Here is a 25,099-nt window from a genome sequence, read left to right on the forward strand (position 1 = left end):
TAGAAGAAGAAATAATAGTAGAAGAAATAATAGAAGAAATGGTTTTTCCCTACACAGGAGGAAAAAACTGAAATTTCCCCCTTTTTAACACTTTAGACTTTCATGATTTTAAATCACATAAATATAGAATCTAGCCAGCATAATTAAAAAACCTACTTATCAAGCAGGAATGTTGTAGTGCAGGGATCAGTAAGCTATGGCCTGTGAGTCGATGTGGCCCACCCACTGTTTTTGAAAACAAAGTTTCACTGGAACACAGCTAAGTTTGTTTATATACTGTCTATAGCTGCTTTCACACTACAATGGCAGAGTTAAGTAGCCGTGAAAGAAAACAGATAGCCCACAATGCCTAAATTATTTACTGTCTGGCCTTTTACCAAAAAAAAAAAAAATTCGTGGGCCCCTGCTGTGGACAGTAAAGGAGATGGATGTACATGAAGTACATACCGAATATTAATGTTCAACAAATTTTGGTTCTCTCCAGTCATCCCAAAGTAAAAGGTGAAGAAACTTTGGATTATTTCAATAGAACTAAGATATATTCAGTTCAGAAATATATCAGAAAAACATGTCTCACCACATCGGTGTCCATGGAAACTCTGAGGCCAATTTTATTCATTCCATTACTCTTTAGAATTTTCAAGTGAGGGCACAGTGCGGCACTGCAAGCCATGGCGATTTCTTTTGCAAACTGGTAACGAGTTGCTGAAACAGATAAATCCTGGTCCTTTAGAAAGTAGAACACCTGAAATATATTCAATTAGGAAACAAGTCACAACACTAAAAGTAGCTTTAAAATGTAATTGCTAATTTCAATTGAACTTTATGAATAAAATTCCAAGGTTAGTGCCATGAAATTCACTAGTTAAGAACATTCTCCATATTTGGGCTGATCTATAAGTAAAAACTTAAAACCAAAGGTTAGGGGATACAGGAATGACTTAGCTGTTTTTGCCTAAAGTTAACTTGTAGCAACAAAAGCTTTGTTAACTCAGTTTAAAGAAGAGTATTAATGAGTCCATCCTACCAAGATACCCATCTTATAAAGACATCTTAATGAAGTTAAGATCAAAGAAATAATGTTCTGTAATTTCGGTATCCTCTATAGTTTCTGTATCTTGTACATACCTAAAATCAGAAATACCTAAGAAATCAGTAACATTGATTGACCCAAGAGGTAGAATGAGGGGGGAATATGCAGGTAGACTAATGGGCTGGGAGGATATAGTTTCATACTATCTTGAAATCTCCAAGTTAACAAAGATATATCCAAATACAACATGTAAACAGAAGGGATCGTTTTTCTAAGATACCTCAGTACACTTTACAATCTTCTCATCAGTTTCAAAATCTGCTTCCAGTTTTATTTTTTCACTTGGAAATCCCTGTAATGACATTCCATCCACTGAACTAATAACACTGCAGAAAAAATGTAATAGAATTATTAACCAAAGTGCTTTCTATGAAGTGAATTATAAGACTTGAAGAAATGGAATAAGGATAAAAATTATGAAAGCTATTAATTTAAACCAGCAGTTAAGACATCTCAATTATAGACAAAATAATTAAAACTGTAGTTCACATTAATTTACCAAGATTTTTTAAATTGTATAGCAAATTATCTCTACTTTTTCAAATGTCCAATTCAGACCTAAGGTTTGCTGCTGCTGCTGCTGCTGCTAAGTCACTTCAGTCGTGTCCGACTCTGTGCGACCCCATAGACGGCAGCCCACCAGGGTCCCCCATCCCTGGGATTCTCCAGGCAAGAACACTGGAGTGGGTTGCCATTTCCTTCTCCAATGCATGAAAGTGAAAAGTGAAAGTGAAGTCGCTCAGTCATGTCTGACTCTTAGCAACCCCATGGACTGCAGCCTACCAGGCTCCCCCGTCCATGGGATTTTCCAGGCAAGAGTACTGGAGTGGGAAGGTTTAAACTACCTTAAATAGTCTCATAACAGAAAAGCTATCTCATGTATTTCAAAAACACTATTTTGGAATCCTTCAGCATTGGCCCTCTTCTTCCTTTTTTGTTCCAGATCCCTAAGCCAGTCTCCAAAAAAAGAAAGAAAATGGGTAAGAGGGAATGGCAGTAAATATTCTATAAGGCCTCTAACGTAAACATATATTATTGAATTCAGTTGTTTGTATTTACAATGGATCAACGTAATACAGAATAAACATCCAAAGGATTCCATTACTTACAAAAAATGATTGTGGGAGTAAAACTACCACATGACCCAGCAATCCCCCTCCTAGGCATACACCCTGAGGAAACCAAAACTGAAAAGACAAGTGTATCCCACTGTTCATTATAGAACTATTTACAATAGCTAGAACATGGAAGCAACCTAGATGTCCATTGACAGGTGAATGGATGAAAACGTTGTGGTATATATACACAATGGAATATTACTCAGCCATAAAAAGGAACGCATTTGAGTCAGTCCTAATGAGGTGGATGAACCTAGAACCTATTATATAGATTGAACTACGTCAGAAAGAGAAAAATAAATATTGTATTCTAACGCATATATACAAAATCTAGAAAAATGGTACTTAAGAATTTATTTAAAGAGCAGCAATGGAGAAACAGACATAGAGAATAGACTTATGGACATGGGGAGAGGAGAGGGTGAGATGTATGGAAAGAGTAACATGGAAACATATATTACCATATGTAAAATAGATAGCCAACAGGAATTAGCTGTTTGGCTCTGGAAATTCAAACAGGGGCTCTGTATCAACCTAGAGGGGCAGGATGGGAAGGGAGATGGGAGGGAAGTTGAAAATGGAGGGGATATATGTATACCTATGGCTGATTCATATTGAGGTTTGACAGAAAACAACAAAATTCTATAAAACAATTATCCTCAATTAAAAAATTAATTTTAAAAATTGTGAAATAATTTCACAGAAATACATATCTGGTAAAAGGTAGTCTGGGGTGAAAATATGTATGTGTCTCAAGGTACCATACAGCAGACAAAGTAGCTTGTCTTTCTCAGACCTGGCATCAAGCCTAAAGTGCTACACAATGCACATTGTATCACTGGCCCCCTCCCAAACTGACCACCCTTAATTTACAGCATGCTAGATAAAGAAATACACGTGATGCTGGTTAGGTACATTTCTGGAAAAAATACTGCATTTAGTAACTATATGCATTTAAATTAATGGTACAATTCTATATTTATAAAATATTTAATTTTAACAGCATGTTTTATGCTTTCTCCTCCATCAAATCAGTTACATTTTGATAACAAAAAATTCCTACCCTTTGTTTCCTTTTTCTTCAGAATCTACCCAGCAGATGTCCACATATTCTCTCATGTCTACAGCATCAACTTTCCCACATGTAATTTTAAAGTCTTTTTGTTCTCGTAGAGCTAGCCGCAAGCCATCCATAGTCTCTGGAGTTATTTGTACCATTAAGCCATCTATAAATGAGAGTTATGTTTCATATTTCTTTTACTAATATAAATTTATATGTCTATGCCATAAATTTTGCTATCAAAATATGTTCCACACAAGTTTTAAATCATACTTTAAATCATTTTGATGATTGTTTTCTGTCAGAAAACATATGTGGACAACAGGAAGTACAATACCATGGTTCCTACAGGAATATTCAGTATGTAAGCCCACAACTGTCCAAGCTCTCTGAGGACAACTTCTGCACGGTTACCATTAAACCTACAATGGTCCTTCTGGGCTAAGAGGTCAAAGATAAGGGTTTAGGGAAGACTGAAATCTGTGGTCAAGACACTAAAAAGGGGAGCACCTGGAGACTGTGTTCAAGGGTCTCTCTCAGTCCGTGGACTGGAACTGAGGACACAACAGTGACCCTAGATGAGGCCCAATAGAAAACAGCTATTATACAGTTGGGAACAGAAGAGAGATACTAGAATTCAAGCAATGTTGGGAGATATTGGTAGTCTCAGTTCAGTTCAGTTCAGTCACTCATTCGGGTCCGACTCTTTGTGACCCCGTGAACATACAGCACGCCAGGCCTCCCTGTCCATCATCAACTCCCAGAGTTTACTCAAACTCATGTGCATTGAGTCTGTGATGCCATCCAACCATCCCATCCTCTGTCATCCCCTCCTCCTCCTGCCCTCAATCTGTCCCAGCATCAGGGTCTTTTCCAATGAGTCAGGTCTTCGCATGAGGTGGCCAAAGTACTGGAGTTTCAGCTTCAACATCAGTCCATCCAAAGAAATCCCAGGGCTGATCTCCTTCAGAATGGACTGGTTTTATCTCCTTGCAGTCCAAGGGACTCTCGAGAGTCTTCTCCAACACCACAGTTCAAAAGCAGCAATTCTTTGGCACTCAGCTTTCTTTATAGTCCAACTCTCACATCCATACATGACCACTGGAAAAACCATAGCCTTGACTAGATGGACATTTGTTGGCAAAGTAATGTCTCTGCTTTTTAATATGCTATCTAGGTTGGTCATAACTTTCCTTCCAAGGAGTAAGCATCTTTTAATTTCATGGCTGCAGTCACCATCTGCAGTGATTTTTGGAGCCCCAAAAAATAAAGTCTGACACTGTTTCCACTGTTTCCCCATGTATTTCCCATGAAGTGATGGGACCAGATGCCATGATCTTCATTTTCTGAATGTTGAGCTTTAAGCCAACTTTTTAACTCTCCTCTTTCACTTTCATCAAGAGGCTTTTTAGTTCCTCTTCTCTTTCTGCCATAAGGGTGGTGTCATCTGCATATCTGAGGTTATTGATATTTCTCCTGGCAATCTTGATTCCAGCTTGTGTTTCTTCCAGTCCAGCATTTCTCATAATGTACTCGGCATAGAAGTTAAATAAGCAGGGTGACAATATATAGCCTTGACGTACTCCTTTTCCTATTTGGAACCAGTCTGTTGTTCCATGTCCAGTTCTAACTGTTTCTTCCTGTCCTGCATATGGGTTTCTCAAGAGGCAGGTGAGGTGGTCTGGTATTCCCATCTCTTGAAGAATTTTCTACAGTTTATTATGATCCACACAGTCAAAGGCTTTGGCATAGTCAATAAAGCAGAAATAGATGTTTTTCTGGAAGTCTCTTGCTCTTTTGATGATCCAGCGGATGTGGGCAATTTGATCTCTGGTTCCTCTGCCTTTTCTAAAACCAGCTTGAACACTGGTAGTCTAGACCAACCAAAATAGACAACAGAACCTCATTAACCTGAACTATGCAAAGCCAAGAGAAAGCCCTTACAAAATCTACAAGCAAAAGAGATTCTGAAAATGAGTCCTGCCAGACTATAAATACCTTAGGATATCCACAGACTCATCTGTTACAAAAATACAAAATAAAGACTACACAGGCTTAAGGTAAACAGACATGAAAATGCCAGCTTAAATATAAATAAGCCTTCTTCAGTAAAAGCTAACAATCTAAAGTCTCTTGAGCATATCAATGACCAGATAGTGACAGGACTCTATAAGTCCCTGTAAAACTGGAAGGACTGATGCTGAAGCTGAAACTCCAACACTCTGGCCACCTGATGTGAAGAACTGATTCACTGGAAAAGACCCTGATGCTGGGAAAGATTGAAGGTGGGAGAAGAAGGGGACCACAGAGGATGAGATGGTTGGATGGCATCACCAACTTGATGGACATGAGTTTGAGTAAGCTCTGGGAATTGGTGATGGACAGGGAAGCCTGGCATGCTGCAGTCCATGGAGTCAAAAAGAGTAGGACACGACTGAGCGATTGAACTGAAAAAACTGAAATTAACCACAAGATGGCTAAAACACTGGATTAAATACAAAAAAACCTTAATTACTGAAATCTCTGTTCTAAAATATATTCAAATACCTAAAGGAAAATACATTCAAAGAATGAAAAAGCAAATATCAGCTAAATGAATAGATTTTTTTATAATCTTAATGGAGAAATAGAAACTGGGAAACCCTCCCCCCAAATTCTAGTACTTTAAAGTATAATCCAACTGAAATAGAAACCTTAATGGACAGGTTTAGTAGCACACTGAAGATGGCAAAAGAAAGACCATAAAGGTCAACAAATATCATCAAATCTGAAGAACCCAGAGAAAAAAGAGGAAAATAAAAAAGAGTATCAAAGACGTGTGCATATGTGTGTGTGTGTGTGTGTTAAGTCACTTGGTTGTGTCTAACTCTTTGTGACTCATGGACTGTATGTAGTCCACCAGGCTCCTCTGTCCATGGGATCTCCGAGCAAGAGTACTGGAGTGGGTTGCCATTTCCTTCTCTATAGGATGATAGAAAACAGCCAAACACATATATGGATATACATATACATACACATAGATATATACCTCCCAGAAGGAGAAGAGAGATCAGAACATTTTTTTAAACGGTTAGGAAATTCCCAAAATTTGATGAAAAGTATTGACACACACATCCAAAGAACTCAACAGACGCCAAATATGGAGCTCAATAAATGCCAAATAGGATAAATACAAAGAAAGCAATATTGAGGCACATCACAGTAAAACTGGTGAAAAACCAAAGATAGAGGCTATCCTGAAAACAGACGAGAAAAAGGGCACATTAAATACAAGGAAAAATTTTAAAATTATGCTGAAGCTTAAACTCCAATACTTTGGCAACCTGATGCAAAGAACTGACTTATATGAAAAGACCCTGATGCTGGGAAAGACTGAAGGCGGGAGAAGGGGACAACAGAGGATGAGATGGTTGGATGGCATCACCGACTGAGTTTGAATAAACTCCAGGAGTTGGTGATAGACAGGGAGGCCTGATGTGCTGCAGTCCATGGGGCTGCAAAGAGTCGGACACGACTGACCAACTGAACTGAACTGACTGTTGACTTCACTAGAAACAATGAAGGCCAAAAAACAGAGAAGTGACATCTTTAAAGAAAATAAGACTTTCAAAGCAAAATTTTATATCTAGCAAAAATGCCCTTAAAAATGCAAATGAAATAAAGACAGTTTCAGAAAAATGAGAAGTAGACAATTTTAGATAAATGAAAACCTGCCAACAAAAAATACTAAAGACTTCTGGTGTCTGCTCCAATATGTAAAAAGTGTGAAAATTGTCACTCCCACCTTCACAATAAGAAAAAAGCTGAAAAATAAATACCTAGGAATAAACCTAACTTCTACTCAATATGCCAGGCTTTTCCACTCAAAGCTGGCAGGCTTTTCCTGGCAGCTCAGCTGGTAAAAAATCTGCCTGCAATGCAGGAGACCCTGGTTTGATTCTTGGGTTGGGAAGATCCACTGGAGAAGGGATAGGCTACCCACTCCAGTATTCTTGGGCTTCCCTGGTGGGTCAGTTGATAAAGAATTCACCTGTAATGTGGGAGACCTGTGTTTGATCCCTGGGTTGGGAAGATCCCTTGGAGAAGGGAACAGCTACCCACTCCAGTATTCTGGCCCGGAAAGTCCCATGGACAGAGGAGCCTGGTGGACTACATACAGTCCATGGGGTCGAAAAGAGTTGGACACAACTGAGCAACTTTGGGCTTTCCTTTTAGCTCAGCTTGTAAAGAATCTGCCTGCAATGCAGGAGACCCTGGTTCGATTCCTGAGTTGGGAAGATCCACTGGAGAAGGGATAGGCTACCCACTCCAGTATTCTTGGGCTTCCCTGGTGGCTTAGCTGGTAAAGAATCTGTCTGCAATGTGGGAGACCTGGGTTCAATCCCTGGGTTGGGCAGATCCCTTGGAGAAGAGAACAGTTACCCACTCCAGTATTCTGACCTGGAGAATTCCATGGACTGTATATCCATGGGGTCACAAAGAGTTGGATACAACTGAGAGACTTTGACTTCCACTGACTTTCTACTCAATTTAGTACTGGAAGTCCCAGCCACAGCAATCATACAAGAAAAATAATAAAGGGTATAAAAATTGGAAGGAAAGAAGTAAAATTGTCATTATATGCAGATGACATGAAATTCAATATAGAAAATCCTAAAAACTCCACACAAAAACTAGTAAGACTGATAAATAAATTCAACAAGGTATCAGGATACAAGATGACCATACAGAAATATGTTGCATTTCTTTAAACTATCAATGAAATATCAGAAGGTTAAAAAAAAAATCCCTTTAAAAATTGCATTAAAAAAAATACCTATGAATAAACCTGAGCAAGGAGGTGAAAGACTCATCTACTGAGAAGTGTAAAACATTGATACAGGAAACTGAAGATGATTCAAAGAAACTGAAAGATATTCCATGCTCTTGGACTGGAAGAATTAATATTGTTAAAATGGCCATACTTTTCAAGGCAATCTACAGATTTAATATGATCCCCATTAAATTACACATCACATTTCTCACAGAACTTTAACAAATAATCCTAAAACTTATAAGGAATCACAAAAGACTGAGAATTGCCAAAGAAATCCTGAAAAAAGAACAATCTTGGGAGACATAAGCCTCCTAGACTTTAGACAATAGTATAAAGCTACAGTAATCAAAACAATATGGTAATGGCACAAAAACAGATATACGGATCAAGAGAACGAAAGATAGGAGCCTAGAAATAAACCCACACACCTACAGTCAATTAATCTTTGACAAAGGAGGCAAGACTGTACAATGAAGAAAAGACAGTTTCTTCAAGACATGGTGTTGGGAAAGCCAGATACCTCATGTAAATCAATGAAACTAGAACACTCCCTTCACACCGTATACAAAAAAACAAAGTGGTTTGAAGACCTAAATATAAGCCATGACACTACAAAAATCCTAGGAGAGAACACAGGCAAAACATTCTTAGACATCTTAGGTCAGTCTGCCAAGACAAAAGAAAACAAAGCATAAATAAACAAACAGGACCTAATCAAATTCAAAAGTTTTGCACAGCAGGGAAGCCATAAACAAAATGAAATGGAAACGAGAAAATATTTACAAATGATGCAACTGTCAAAGGTTAATTTCCAAAATATACAAACAGTTCATACAGCTCAATATCAAACAACCCAATCCAAAAAAGGGCAGAAGACCTAAACAGACAATTTTCCCAAAGAAAACATACAGGTGGCCAACAAGCACATGAAAAGATGCTCAACACTGCTAATTAGAGAAATGCAAATCAAAACTACCATGAGATAGCACCTCACACCAGTCAGAATGGCTACCATCAAAAAGTTTACAAATAATAAATGCTGGAGAGGGTATGAAGAAAAGGGAGCACTCTTATACTGTTCAGTTCAGTCGCTCAGTCATGTCCGACCCTTTGGGACCCCATGAATTAAAGCACGCCAGGCCTCTCTGTCCATCATCAACTCCCGGAGTTCACTCAAACTCACGTCCATCGAGTCGGTGATGCCATCCAGCCATCTCATCCTCTGTCGTCCCCTCCTCCTCCTGCCCCCAATCCCTCCCAGCATCAGGGTCTTTACCAATGAGTCAATTCTTCGCATGAGGTGGCCAAAGTACTGGAGTTTCAGCTTTAGCATCAGTCCTTCCAAAGAACACCCTGGGCTGATCTCCTTTAGAATGGACTGGTTGATCCTTGCAGTCCAAGGGACTCTCGAGTCTTCTCCAACACCACAGTTCAAAAGCATCAATTCTTCGGCGCTCAGCTTTCTTCACAGTCCAACTCGCGCATCCATACATGACCACTGGAAAAACCATAGCCTTGACTAAACGGACCTTTGTTGGCAAAGTAATGTCTCTGCTTTTCAATATGCTATCTAGGTTGGTCATAATTTTTCTTCCAAGGAGTAAACATCTTTTAATTTCATGGCAGCAGTCACCATCTGAAGTGATTTTGGAGCCCTCAAAAATGAAGTCTGACACTGTTTCCACATCTATTTCCCATGAAGTGATGGGACCAGATGTCATGATCTTCGTTTTCTGAATGTTGAGCTTGAAGCCAACTTTTTCACTCTCCACTCTCACTATCATCAAAAGGCTCTTTAGTTCCTCTTCACTTTCTGCCAGAAGGGTGGTGTCATCTGCTTATCTGAGGTTATTGATATTTCTCCTGGAAATCTTGATTCCAGCTTGTGCTTCTTCCAGCCCAGTGTTTCTCATGATGTACTCTGCATATAAATTATTAGCAGGGTGACAATATACAGCCTTGACGTACTCCTTTTCCTATTTGGAACCAGTCTGTTCCAAATTTCATTACTGGAGAACTGTCATTTTTTTGACTGGTCAGGTGGTTTCTGGAAGACTCCTCCCTAGGAGGCTCTGTATACAATGTCTTTATTTGACTGGACTCTTAAGCTTGCCCAGTGGAAAATAAGTCTTTTCTCAGGGAGCATGTGTCAAAAACAATTAGCAGCCAGTGATCAACATCATAGCTGCCTGTGGCAGCAGATAATAGTAGAGGCAAACAATAGGCCAAGCAAATACTTACAGGAAAATCTGGGGAATGAGATGTCCATAAGTACTTTGAAAGGCTCTAACATATATCTGGGAGTTCAGGAGGCCTCATGCATGCGCATGCCCAGGGTGTGTGTATGCTAAGACCAGACCTGAGAAGACCCTAAGCTCTCACCTCAGACTGACCTTTAGGTTGTAAACAAACAAGAAATGCAGGTTAAGGCAGAGTTGTCAGGCCTGAGGTAGACCCGAATATTAGTCAGGTTCTAGTTCTTGGCTGACTGATGATTCACGTAAGTTTGAGGTATTATGCTTTGTAACTTACATATATTCTTTTGTAAGTATCAAATACATTTTTAAAAGGAGATGGAAAACATCTTTACATTAAAGCAATCTTAAAGAACAAACTCATACCTTCAACTATGCTGGACTTAGCAAGAAATCCTGAAGATGCTTTTAGAGCTCCATTGAATACCACAAAACTTGCACCTGTCACTGATTTAAAAAACAACAACAACAATAATAATTATGTTTTAAACTGCTCTTTTTATGGTATATGATATTTGTTAAAAGCATAGTCAGAGAAGTTCCGCCATGCCACATAGTGCAGCCAAGGGAAAAAAAAGTGGAAGAAAGGTGTGTGTATGCAGGGGTACTGTTTAAATATACACATAAGCAAGAAGTCTCCGAAAGGATATACCAAAAATTGATAATGTTGGTTTGGTTGCCTATAGGGAGTGGAAAAGGGTAGTCTGGGGGTCTAGGGAGGAAAGGAGATTTTGCAGTGTAAATACTTATACCTTGTGAATTCTGTACTACATAAGCATTTATCAAATGTTAAAATTCTTAAATTTTAACTTAAAATTAATTTTAATGAAAATAATGTCAACGGTATATTAAAAAAGGCACAATATAAAGTATCTAGTATAAAATCATCTAAACATATCTATCAATATAAGAAGGAAATATCTTAAAATGTCAACAAAGGCCGTATCTCACACTTTTTCTTTTTATTACTCCTTGAAACATGTTTTCCAAGCTTACTACAAATAAGCATACATACTTTTATAATCAGAGGAAAAAATTTTATTAGCAGTCAGAATGTCTATTTTAAATGTTATTTTATAATAATGTATTAATTTTATGGAATACTTACTTCTACTTAATTCAATTTGTTAGGATCTGTATCACAAGGATTTGGTAATCGCAGCAGTCATTGAGACCATTCAGCTGAGTAATGTAATCTTTATCATTTTTATATTCCTGGACACTTAAGAGTTTTATAATTCATTCTTACACTTATCTACCCTGTGCTTCCTGCTAATAGGTGTTGCAGCAGAGCCTGCAAAACACTGGCAAAAACACTCCAGAGAACCCACTATATGAGACACACTAAACCTGAAGACATCAAAATAAATACTGTACTCCAAGTCTTTAAACCTAATCTTGCCCAAGATAAAACACACACACACACATTAGAAGCAATTTTTTTCTGTTTCTATAGCTAAATATTTAAAGCATACTGTTTCATCATCATCAATTTAGCAAATAAGTAAAACGTTTATATATATATATATATATATATATTTCCTCTTTGAAAGGAGTTCTATTTTTTGAGATGGTTTTATGGATGAACACTAGGAACCAATACTCACCTTTTCTAGGATGGCCAGTAGCACTGTTGGCCTGTGTCTGATAAACACCATCATTCTGTATACAGACCAGATGAGAATCTGCTTCTGTACTAAAACTAGCTCCAATGCTAATGACATGCTCATTAGAAGAATTTATTACTTTCATTACCTAGGGAAAAAATACTCATTTAGAAACACTTTTAATATTTTATGCCTTTATTAGTTGCAATAATTCAAAGAGTCATATTTCTGACCACCTTTATCAAGCTTTTAGTCTCGACAACTCCCTGAGAATGAGTCAGAAACATGTTTTAAGATAAAATTACCTCAATTAAAAAACAGATAAAAATAGTAAGAAAAAGAAAAAATAGGATTAAACATATCCTTTACTAGGAAACAAATCTTAAATTTCAACAATAACTTTTTCCTGCCATTATATATTAGTCCAATTCAGAACAATAAATTTAACACACTTCTAAAGAAATCTAATGTTCAATATTATTTTCAAAACTTGAATAAAGTAATTACACTTACATCACTGTATTTTTTCCGAGGTATTTTTATGCAGCTCTTCCCCATTTCCATATGAATCAACAACTGATCTATATTATGCAAGGTATACTGGTAATTTCGAAGGTCCTACATAAAACAATGATATTTCATAAAACTGAAACTACTATCCATGGACATTTACCCATTCATTAAATCCTTTTTTTAAAGAGTATCTGTCATTTTTAAACTTGTTATACATAACTATCAAAATGCCATCCAGAAAGCAATGCCAACTTCACAAACTAATCCTTCCAGCTACTTTATAATAATATAAAAAATATTCTCAGGAAGAACTCTGTAGTCTTTGAGTGTGTTCTCTTTTCTTTGGGGCGTCCCTGGTGGCTCAGATGGTAAAGAATCTACCTTCAATGTGGGAGACCTAGGTTCAATCCTGGGTTGGGAAGATCCCATGGAGAAGGAACTGGATACCCAGTATTCTTGCCTGGAGAATTCCATGGACAGAGGAACCTGGAAGGCTACAGTCCATGGGGTCACAGAATCAGACACCACTGAGTGACTAACACTTTCACTCTTCTTTCCATCTTGCAAAATAGGTCTTCTAACTGAACATTTAAACATAAAAGCAAGTCCACTGAAATACTTTTCTATAATAAAAGGTAAACACAAAATTAGAGGAATTAGAGGTACAAGGGAACCAGAAATCATCTAATCCAATAGTTCCTAGTAAAAATGAGATGACTTAGGCCAGTTTGCTCAAAATCACCAAACTGACTGACTATACTTTTACTAAAACTTTAGTTCAGTTCAGTTCAGTCGCTCAGTCGTGTCCAGCTCTTTGCGACCCCATGAATCGCAGCACGCCAGGCCTCCCTGTCCATCACCAACTCCTGGAGTTCACTCAGACTCACATCCATCGAGTCAGTGACGCCATTCAGCCATCTCATCCTCGGTCGTCCCTTTCTCCTCCTGCCCCCAATCCCTCCCAGCATCAGTCTTTTCCAATGAGTCAACTCTTCACATGAGGTGGCCAAAGTACTGGAGTTTCAGCTTTAGCATCATTCCTTCCAAAGAAATCCCAGGGCTGATCTCCTTCAGAAGGGATTGGTTGGATCTCCTTGCAGTCCAAGGGACTCTCAAGAGTCTTCTCCAACACCACAATTCAAAAGCATCAATTCTTCGGCGCTCAGCCTTTTTCACAGTCCAACTCTCACATCCATACAGGACCACAGGAAAAACCATAGCCTTGACTAGATGGACCTTAGTCGGCAAAGTAATGTCTCTGCTTTTGTATATGCTATCTAGGTTGGTCATAACTTTTCTTCCAAGGAGTGTCTTTTAATTTCTCACTTTCATCAAGAGGCTTTTTAGTTCCTCTTCACTTTCTGCCATAAGGGTGGTATCATCTGCATATCTGAGGTTATTGATATTTCTCCCGGCAATCTTGATTCCAGCTTGTGTTTCTTCCAGTCCAGCGTTTCTCATAATGTACTCTGCGTATAAGTTAAATAAGCAGGGTGACAATATACAGCCTTGACGTATTCCTTTCCCGATTTGGAACCAGTCTGTTGTTCCATGTCCAGTTCTAACTGTTGCTTCCTGACCTGCATACAGATTTCTCAAGAGGCAGGTCAGGTGGTCTGGTATTCCCATCTCTTTCAGAATTTTCCACTTTATTGTGATCCACACAGTCAAAGGCTTTGGCATAGTCCAGAAAGCAGAAATAGATGTTTTTCTGGAACTCTCTTGCTTTTTCCACGATCCAGCAGATGTTGGCAATTTCATCTCTGGCTCCTCTGCCTTTTCTAAAACCAGCTTGAACATCAGGAAGTTCTTGGTTCACATATTGCTGAAGCCTGGCTTGGAGAATTTTGAGCATTACTTTACTAGCATGTGAGATGAGTGCAACTGTGCGGTAGTTTGAGCATTCTCTGGCATTGCCTTTCTTTGGGATTGGAATGAAAACTGACCTTTTCCAGTCCTGTGGCCACGGCTGAGTTTTCCAAATTTGCTGGCATATTGAGGTGCAACACTTTCACAGCATCATCTTTCAGGATTTGAAATAGCTCTACTGGAATTCCATCACCTCCACTAGCTTTGTTCGTAGTGATGCTTTCTAAGGCCCACTTGATTTCACATTCCAGGATATCTGGCTCTAGGTGAGTGATCACACCATCATGATTATCTGGGTCGTGAAGATCTTTTTTGCACAGTTCTTCTGTGTATTCTTGCCACCTCTTCTTAATATCTTCTGCTTCTGTTAGGTCCATGCTAAAACTTCAACAACTGTGTAAATCTCACATTACCTAAATGTGTAAGCACTGCAGCTGAATGAATCATAGGCAATCTAAATCACGTATACATGAAGAAATGTGTTCTAAAACCACTTCATCAAAAAAGCTCATTTATGTTAAATAAATTAGGATTTATTATAAATGAACTTTCATTATACCAAATATGCCAAATTAAAAGAGAAAAAATATATAAAATTGCTAAATTAATTTAAGTAACAATATAAGAATACTTAATAAAACAGTTCAATTACTCACAACAAGTAAGTTCATAATAGTGTGTCCTATTTCTCCAAAAAGAGGTTTTCGGCCTCTGATACTTGTTAAAGGAGCAGGATATGCTATAAATAAGAATAGAAAACAGGTTACCATCAACAAAACCAAAAGAAGCCTTGAATTTATTACTGTTGATTTTCATTTTTCATAATTTATGAACAAATACCACTTATTTGGATCTTTGGGCAGAATGAGAGGTAACATTAACACATACTGCGTATGTACTAGATGCTACATTGAACTGGGACCTCTATATACAGATTCCTATTTAAAGCGCATTAACAACACAGATGTAAAGAACAGACTTTTGGACTCTGTGGGAGAGGGAGAGGGTGGGATGATTTGGGAGAATGGCACTGAAACATATATACTATCATGTAAGAAACGAATCGCTAGTCTAGGTTCGATACAGGATACAGGATGCTTGGGGCTGGTGCACTGGGATGATCCAGAGAGATGATATGGGGAGGGTGATGGGAGGGGGTTTCAGGGTTGGGAATTCACGCACACCTGTGGTGGATTCATGTCAATGTATGGCAAAACCAATACAGTATTGTAAAGTAAAAATATAAAATTTAAAAATAAAAGAAAAAAGAAAAAAAAAATCGCATTAACAACCCAATCTGGCAAGTATATCTACACTTACTTTACAAATGGGAAGTAGACAGAGGTTAATAACCCTGCTTGTGGTTTCTAAGCTAATAACTAGTAAAAGAGATATGTAACCAGGATTGCCCAATTCCAAAGCACTTAATATCTTCATCATCCATGTTGTTTACAAACATTATAATGTCTGGAAAATTACCATAACTGGCTGGACCTCTATAAAATTCTCATAATTAAAAAAAATTATGAATATTTAAAACAAAGTATGAAGAATTCAAGATTTTTAAGGCAACTGTAATTAATGTTCAGTTGTGTTAATTTATGGATGATACAGTTCTTGGATCAGCATGATAAAAGGAACACTTAGGAAGACAGTGCAAAGAAGTGATGTGGAATCTGTCACCTAACTACTTTTCTCTTTCTCTAGGACACTATAAACACTGCACACCAAAAAAGAAAAGTACCTCGGTGGCAATGCAGCAGGACTTCTGGAAGAAAAGGAAAATAAGACTATTTCTATGATGGTAAAAATCAGATATGTTAAACTGAGAATTTCAGTCCTCAGGTTAGATTAAATAAACCTCTTTAATACCTATTATATAAGTGTACTTTCTTAAGATTCTAAGAAAACACACCTGACATTATCTACTTAAAAAAAATTAAGTAAGGGCAACTCACATCTTTGCTATACACAAACATATTTTTTTAGTTTTAAAAAATGACAACTAAGCTATTTGGATGACAGAGAATACAGAAAAAATGTAAGTTAGTGGTAAAACACATTAAAATGGGAAACAATATGATTAAGGTAAAGGCTGATTTTTTTACTTCATTTTATATGAATAGGGAGCATCCTTTGCAACTTGATAGAGATAATTTTACCTAAAAAATTAATCTTCAAAAGGTTATGACTTAGAATGACATTCTGTCAGTTACAAAGGGACTTTATAAATCATCTAATTCAACATTTAATGATATTCCAAACAGTCTCAACATAAAACTGCAGGAAATTCCTATTGGAAAATTACTAATTTCAGACAGTTTTCAGTCTTTAATCTTGGGACTCTAACTTTTGCCATGAACTTCTCCATAGGTATATTATCTCTAAAACAAAATAATCACACACATACACACATACCCCACAATTTCAAATTCTAGTCTAAAGTGGCATGAACACCAGTAACATCAAAATGCTGATCTATCTAAAATCCAGCAAGACACAAAGAACTCAGAAAACAGAGACTAATTAACTTCTGTGTATAACTGGTAATTTTTCTCATTACCACTAAACAGCTATCATAGTTTTCCAGTCTCTCAAAATATTACTCTGTGATTTTCCTATTTTCAGTATAAGAAAAACAGACTTAGTATATAGAACTGATACTGGCAAAAATACTGGCCAAATTTATAGATTATTATGTTCCATAATGATGTAAGATTAGCCAGTATTTTGACCTAACTTTCCATAAAAATAACATTCAAATATTAGTATCAGAGACAAAAGATGAGCCTGAATGGATGAAACACGTGGCTCAGAATGCTCTCTCTTAAGCTCTTTGGTTCACAGTACAAAACCCGAGATGAAAGTTAATTTTTTACTTCTTACAACACAATTTAATAGTATCATGTATTTAAATCTTAAATGGTAAGGACCACCCCCTCAAATTAGAGTTTAATAAATTTGCCAAATAGATTTAAATGTGTGTCTCTTTCATGGAATTTGTCCATTTTGAAACAGTAATGGTCACTTTTATAACTTCTCTACATTTCATTTTCCTCCAAGAAAATATCCATTAAATTAGAAGCAAATGCCTAAATTTTCCTTATATGTGATATACTTTACATGCAAGAAATATTCTTTTTTGTGAGGGATAAAGAAAAGTGTGAATTCAAAAAAGTTTAACACATAAATTATTTTAGCTTAGAGATAACCTTAGAAATATACATAAGCCTGGACCATTACTTCACAACCATTTATGTCTGTCATTCTAGTATATACAACTTGGGGTGGAGCACAATGATTTACCTTCTTAATATATAGGCAACATAACAAAATGAACTCCTTACAGTAAATATTTTCAAGAAAACTTTTCAAGGTTTTCTGTGTTTTGTTTTGAAGTTCAAAAAAAATTTTAAGGTAAGTTAATAATTAGGAACATCTAGAAACTCGTAACATATCAAAGTTGTCTAGACTAATCTTATACCAGAGGAGGGCTGTTTTAGAATTTTAAAAGTACATCAAAACAAAAGTAGTCCCATTAATACATTAAAAATTCATTTTAATGATATGTGAAATTCTTATTTACAGTCAGTATATGAACCTATATAATTTATTATTCTAAAACTTACCTTTATATTCTGCACCCAATCTCAACATTAAACGCATAGGAAAAACCTTTGCCCAGGGAATCTCTAGCTTCTGGATAAGAATTCCACAAAGAAAAGGATTACTTGGTAATAGGAGATCATCAAGTTTCTGAAAAGTAGGTGTAATAAATAAAAATCCTCCATGATCCTTGCTGTTGAGAAAACTCTCAGTAAAGGTAATACTGTCCAAGTTTTCTATGTATTTTCCTAGAAATAAAATCATTAATAAAAAGACTTTAAATTGTTTTCAAGTGGCATTCTGAGTCTGAATGTCCCAATAGAAACTTTCATAAATAAAAGCAATATATTTTCCTTACTTTCACTCTTGAAGAAGCATTAAATACCTTGTGTGCACAAAGTTCAGTTATTTCTGAGGACTGGAAATTGTGAACAAAAATTTGAGAATGTTTCTAACCACAGGTGTTTTTAAATTTTTTTCCTTACTTCAAGGTCAAGTGAAAAGTCATCATGTTCCCAAATGTTATACAGCCTTTCCATGGTTTTAGTTACCTCTGGTCAACTGTGGTCCAAAAATATTAACTGGAAAATTACATAAATCTCTTGCTATCTTGCTCTGCCCCACTGGGATGTGAACCACTCCTTGGGTCATCGCCCAGCATGTTCACATTGTATATGCTACAGGCCATTAGTCACTCAGCAATAGTCTCCATTATTAGATCAACTGTTACAGTCACTGTGCTTGTGTTCAGCTAACACTATTTTTTTAATATTGCCCCCAAGGCACAAGAGAAGTGATGCTGACAATTCAGATGTTCTCTTACTCTGCCTAATTTATAAATTAAACTTCATCATAGGTATGTATGAAAAAATAGTATGTGTGTGATATGTGTGTGGCTTTCCCAGTAGCTCAGCTGATAAAGAATCCGCCTGCAATGCAGGAGACCCTGGTTCGATTCCTGGATCGGGAAGCCCTCCTGTGAAGGGACAGGATAGGCTACCCACTCCAGTATTCTTGGATATCTCTGGTGACTCAGACAGTAAAAAATCTGCCTGCAATACAGAAGACCTGAGTTCGATCCCTGGGTTGGGAAGATCCACTGGAGGAAGGCATCACAACCCACTCTAGTATTCTTGCCTGGACAATCTCCATGGACAGAGGAGCCTGGTAGGCTGCAGTCCATGGGGTCGTAAAGAGTCGGACACGACTGAGCAACTAAGCACAGCACACACATATATATATATTTATAATATATATACATATATGCTATTTTTCATACAGTATATATATACTACAGAAAAATAGTACAAAAGGGTTCGGTACCATTTCCAGTTTTAGGCAGCCACTGGGGTCTTGGAACTTATCCCCTGTAGATAAAGGGGGACTACTGTGTAGACACATAAAAAGATCAAGAAAGTAAATATATTTTACCTTTTAAAATAGAAAAAAAAACAATAAAGACACTAGTTACATAAAATGCTAGATTTAAGGAGACTGAAAATGACGACTAAGCTCTTTTAAGTAATCAGTAATCTCTTCATAAAATAAACCTTTAGTACAGTTAGCACTGCTAAAAGCAAAAATGCCCCTCATTTATCCATCCCCTGGTCTGAACAGTTAAAAATAAATACTGTACCTTTCAGAGCATCCTTATAAATGGTGATAAACAGTCTGAAGATGTCCTTAGGAATAGTATCTTCATTTGGCAAACATAACAATAGAATAATAATTTCTGCCTGTCCCAAGCCATGCAATCCATTGGTTGAGAAGTACCAGTATTTGTCTGAGGAATCTTAAGTGACAAAAGCATACAACTATAAATGTCAACTTCTAATTGTCTTTGCATGAAGCACAACTTTTCAAACTCCTTATTTCCCCAGTGTTCTCACAAAACTTAAACTGAATTGTGTATGATGACTTGTGTAACTGTGTAAGATTACTTCAATAGTTTTGGCCTCAGGTCAAATAACAGGGAGGGAACACAGCCCCACCCATCAACAGAAAATTGGATTAAAGATTTACTGAGCATGGCCCCACCCTCAGAACAAGATCCAGTTTCACCCTCAGTCAGTCTCTCCCATCAGGAAGCTGGTATAAGCCCCTTATCCTTCTCCACCAGAGCCAGACGGAATGAAAACCACAATCACAGAAAATTAACCAATCTGATCACATGGACAACAGCCTTGTCTACCTCAATGAAACTATGAGCCATGCCCTCTAGGGCTGCCCAAGATGGACAGGTCATGGTGGAGATGTCTGACAAAATGTGGTCCACCAGAACTCCCCCAGTCGGTAGGTGCCCAATATGCTACTGGAGATCAGCGGAGAAATAACTCCAGAAAGAAAAGAAGAGATGGAGCCAAAGCAAAAGCAACATCCAGTTGTAGATGTGACTGGTGATAGAAGTAAAGTCCTATGCTATAAAGAGCAACATTGCAAGGAACCTGGAATGTTAGGTCCATGTATCAAGGCAAACTGGAAGTGGTCAAACAGGAGATGGCAAGAGTGAACATTGACATTTTAGTAATCAGTGAACTGAAGTGGACTGAAATGGGTGAATTTAACTCAGATGACCATTACATCTACTACTGTGGGCAAGAATCCCTTAGAAGAAATGGAGTACCCATCATAGTCAACAAAAGAATCCAAAATGCAGTACTTGGATGCAATCTCAAAAACGACAGAATGATCTGTTTGTTTTCAAGGCAAACCATTCAATATCCCAGAAATCCAAGACTATGACTGGAGCAGTAATGCTAAAGAAGCTGAAGTTGAACAGTTCTATGAAAACCTACAAGACCTTCTAGAACTAACACCCATAAAAAATGTCCTTTTCATTAGAGGAGACTGGAATGCAAAAGTAGGAAGTCAAGAAACACCTGGAGTAACAGGCAAATTTGGCCTTGGAGGACAGAATGAAGCAGGGCACAGATTTAATAGAGTTTTGCCAAGAGAACACACTGGTCATAGCAAACATCCTCTTCCAACAACACAAGAGACGACTCTACAAATGGACATCACTAGATGGTCAACACTGAAATCAGACTGATTATATTCTTGGCAGCCAAAGATGGAGAAGCTCTATACAGTCAGCAAAAACAAGACTGGGAGCTGACTGTGACTCAGATCATGAACTCCTTATTGCCAAATTGAAAAAAGTAGGGAAAATCACTAAACCATTCAGGTATGACCTAAATCAAATCCCTTATGATTATACAGTGGAAGTGACAAACAGATTCAAGGGATTAGATCTGACAGACAGAGTGCCTGAAGAACTATGGACGGAAGTTTGTGACATTGTGCAGGAGGCAGGGATCAAGACCATCCCCAAGAAAAAGAAATGCAACAAGGCAAAATGGTTGTCTGAGGAGGCCTTACAAATACCTGAGAAAAGAAGAGAAGCAAAAGGCAAAAGAGAAAAGGAAAGATATAAGCATCTGAATGCAGAGCTCCAAAGAACAGCAAGGAGAGATAAGAAAGCCTTCCTCAGTGATCAATGCAAAGAAATACAGGAAAACTATAGAATAGGAAAGACTAGAGATCTCTTCAAGAAAATTAGAGCTACCAAGGGAACATTTCATGCAAAGATGGGTTCAATAAAGGACAGAAATGGTATGGACCCAACAGAAGCAGAAGATATTAAGAGGTGGCAAGAATACACAGAACTATACAAAAAAGATCTTTATGACCCAGATAATCACAATGGTGTGATCACTCACCTAGAGCCAGATATCCTGGAATGCGAAGTCACGTGAGCCTGAGGAAGCATTACTAAGAACAAAGCTAGTGGAGGTGATGGAATTCCAGTTGAGATATTTCAAATCCTGAAAGATGATGCTGTGAAAGTGCTGCATTCAATATGCCAGCAAATTTGGAAAACTCAGCAGTTGCCACAGGACTGGAAAAGGTCAGTTTTCATTCTAATCCCAAAGAAATGCAACACCAAAGAATGCTTAAACTACCACACAATTGCTCTCATCTCACACACTAGCAAAGTAATGCTCAAAATTCTCCAAGCCAATCTTCAACAGTACATGAACTTTGAACTTCCAGATGTTCAAGCTGGTTTTAAAAAAGGCGGAGCAACCAGAGATCAAATTGCCAACATCTGCTGGATCATCAAAAAGGCAGGAGAGTTCCAAAAAAACATCTATTTCTGCTTTATTGACTATGCCAAAGCCTTTGACTGTGTGGATCACAACAAATTGTGGAAAATTCTGAAAGAGATGGGAATACCAGACCACCTGACCTGCCTCTTGAGAAATCTGTATGCAGGTCAAGAAGCAATAGTTAGAACTGGACATGGAACAACAGACTGGTTCCAAATCGAGAAAGGAGTACGTCAAGGCTGTATATTGTCACCCTGCTTATTTAACTTCTATGCAGAGTACATCATGAGAAACGCTGGACTGGAAGAAACACAAGCTGGAATCAAGATTGCCGGGAGAAATATCAATAACCTCAGATATGCAGATGACACAACCCTTATAGCAGAAAGTAAAGAACTAAAGAGCCTCTTGATGAAAGTGAAAGAGGAGAGTGAAAAAGTTGGCTTAAAACTCAACATTCAGAAAACTAAGATCATGGCATCTCATCCTATCACTTCATGGCAAATAGATGGGAAAACAATAGCTACAGTGACAGACTTTATGTTTTGGGGCTCCAAAATCACTGCAGATGGTGATTGCAGCCATGAAATTAAAAGACGCTTGCTCCTTGGAAGACTATGACCAACCTAGACAGCATATTCAAAAGCAGAGACATTACTTTGCTGACAAATGTCCATCTAGTCAAAGCTAAGGTTTTTCCAGTAGTCATGTATGGATGTAAGAGCTGGAGTATAAAGAAAGTTGAGCACTGAAGAATTGATGCTTTTGAACTGTGGTGTTGGAGAAGACTCTTGAGAGTCCCTTGGACAGCAAGGAATTTCCAACCAGTCCATCCTAAAGGAAATCAGTCCTGAATATTCATTGGAAGAACTGATGCCGAAGTTGAAATTCCAATACTTTGGCCACCTAATATGAAGAATTTATTCTTTTGAAAAGACCCTGATGCTGGGAAAGACTGATGGTGGGAGGAGAAGGGGATGACAGAGGATCAGATGGTTGGATGGCATCACCGACTCAATGGACATGAGTTTGAGTAGGCTCCGGGAGTTGGTGATGGACAGGGAGGCCTGGTGTGCTGCAGTCCATGGGGTCACAAAGAGTTAGACATGACCGAGCGACTGAACTGAGTAAAAATCTTTAAACTATTACTTTAAAAATCACTGCATGTAAAACTGCAAAATTTATATAATATTTGATTAAAAAATCAATATCCAATACTGCTTATTTTTTTACAGTTGTCAATCAAAATTTAACCTAACAAATTGATTATTCAGAAATCCTGCTTACCAATTAGGCAAAGAAAAATAAATTGTTACTTACAAAATGCTAACTTGACATTCACAAGAAGATTAGCATTTAAGACAAATGTAACAGGACAAGAACCTTCGCCTTCAAGAAGCAAAATGATCTGTTCATGAGATGGGTGTTCTACTACAGGCACTAAAACATGAAAATAACATATTAATTCAAATAAATATGTCTCCTGTTAAATATGCCTATCACAAAAAAAGCCACATTTATAAATCCACCAATGACTTGATCCCAGTTAAAAAGCAAAAACATATCTCATGAAATCAATCAACAACCAGACAACTGTTATATACTAATTTTTACTTTTCAATTTATGTGAATATATTAATATTAGAATACATATAAATTCTGATCAATTATATTATATATATAGTCCATGCACACACATGTTGATTAAACAGCATACTAATGTAATTTCAGCACCTCTGAGCTTTTAAGACAGTTTTCTAAAGTGGATTCCAATCTGCCAGCCACTCCAATTATAAATTCTGTAACTTGCAACTATAAAAGTAGTCTAGACCCAAATTGTATATACTGCTTGCTGTGATATGCCTTAGGTCAGTGATAAGTGGCTAAGAAAAAACTTGACAATCAACAGGAAAATATACCAATGGCATGCAAAGAACAGGGCTTATGGTATTTTTTTGCCACTATCACTAGGATCATGAAAATAGCTCCTTCTTACAGAATAGAGATCCTAGGCTTCATTCTCCTACACTGTCAGGCACAGAGCGTAATCATTTCATGTGGGATGCAGCATAATGCCTGGAGTTACATGGATGTATTCTTAGGGAACTATTCCAAGGTGGGAGATAGCCACAGAATCTCCAGTTTAGAAAGGTCCTTAGAGACCACCTAAATTATCTTCTTTTACAAAGGAAGCTGAGGCCCAAAAGATTAAATTATACTTCAAGTCATAGGTATATTATGTAGCAGATGAGGAACTAAAATTTCTGTCATCCAAACCAATATTCTTTTCTTTAGGCACTATGCATCTTAAAAAAAAAAAAGATACGGAATCAAAACTAATACAAGACTTATAGGCTATGAATTTCTCTGTTGTACCAGACTTTAAATTAGGGACCCAGATACGTGAATCACATTGCAATCAACTCAAGAGGTCAGATATTTTTAGAATTGTTTTTATACAGTAAGACTTTTTGCAAACTAGTGTTCCATGCCATCACACATATTTCAACCACAGTAAGTTTAAAAAAATACATTTCATATATCAGACACAAAATTCATCAATATATTCTTCTTTAAAAACAACAACAACAAAACTCCTTTTTAAATTTAAATAACTGCTATCCTACCTGATCCCTTTTCTCCAGATGTAACCAGAAGAGGGGGCAAGCTGTCCTCATCATCAGGTAGAAGACTAATCTTATTGCAAACATTATTATCAATACTACATAATAACCTATAATCTGAAGTACAAGCAACAGGTAAACTGCTGTTAACCAAGACATCAGTAGGACCTGATGGTTCCTCAGTTTCTGCAAAAACATCATCATCTAGTGTAAAAGAAGCAGATGTAGGGAACCCCTCAGTTCCTGTGTTTGTAGGCAGTTTTTCCACAGGTGGAACCTGAGAAGTAGGACTTCGAATTATCTCATTTATTGTATCTTCTGTCTCACTGTTTGGTTTTTCCACTGGAGTAGAATGGGCATGATCCACTGTGTTCACCATCTGTCAAATACGGAGGAAAAAGCCCAAATCAGTTCAGGGTCTCTGCTCAA

At 37.4% G+C, this 25,099-nt stretch overlaps 1 protein-coding gene across 3 annotated transcripts in view; it reads right to left on the minus strand.

Moving 5' to 3' along the window:
* Positions 1-25,099, minus strand: part of ZFYVE16 (zinc finger FYVE-type containing 16) — a 67,020-nt gene that overhangs the window by 13,214 nt on the left and 28,707 nt on the right. For all 3 annotated transcript variants that reach the window (XM_040239433.1, XM_040239432.1, XM_040239431.1), the window contains 11 exons: positions 24,674-25,049; positions 23,367-23,486; positions 19,574-19,729; positions 17,961-18,185; positions 14,988-15,070; positions 12,463-12,567; positions 11,950-12,097; positions 10,709-10,789; positions 3,275-3,437; positions 1,314-1,419; positions 578-745 (listed from right to left, as the gene is read on the minus strand). In XM_040239433.1, the coding sequence (XP_040095367.1) occupies positions 578-745; positions 1,314-1,419; positions 3,275-3,437; positions 10,709-10,789; positions 11,950-12,097; positions 12,463-12,567; positions 14,988-15,070; positions 17,961-18,185; positions 19,574-19,729; positions 23,367-23,486; positions 24,674-25,049 (1,731 nt within the window). The remainder of the gene's footprint in view (positions 1-577; positions 746-1,313; positions 1,420-3,274; positions 3,438-10,708; positions 10,790-11,949; positions 12,098-12,462; positions 12,568-14,987; positions 15,071-17,960; positions 18,186-19,573; positions 19,730-23,366; positions 23,487-24,673; positions 25,050-25,099) is intronic.

Source organism: Oryx dammah, unplaced genomic scaffold (genome assembly GCF_014754425.2).
Source record: "Oryx dammah isolate SB20612 unplaced genomic scaffold, SCBI_Odam_1.1 HiC_scaffold_5, whole genome shotgun sequence".
In the NCBI taxonomy this organism is placed as follows: domain Eukaryota; kingdom Metazoa; phylum Chordata; class Mammalia; order Artiodactyla; family Bovidae; genus Oryx; species Oryx dammah.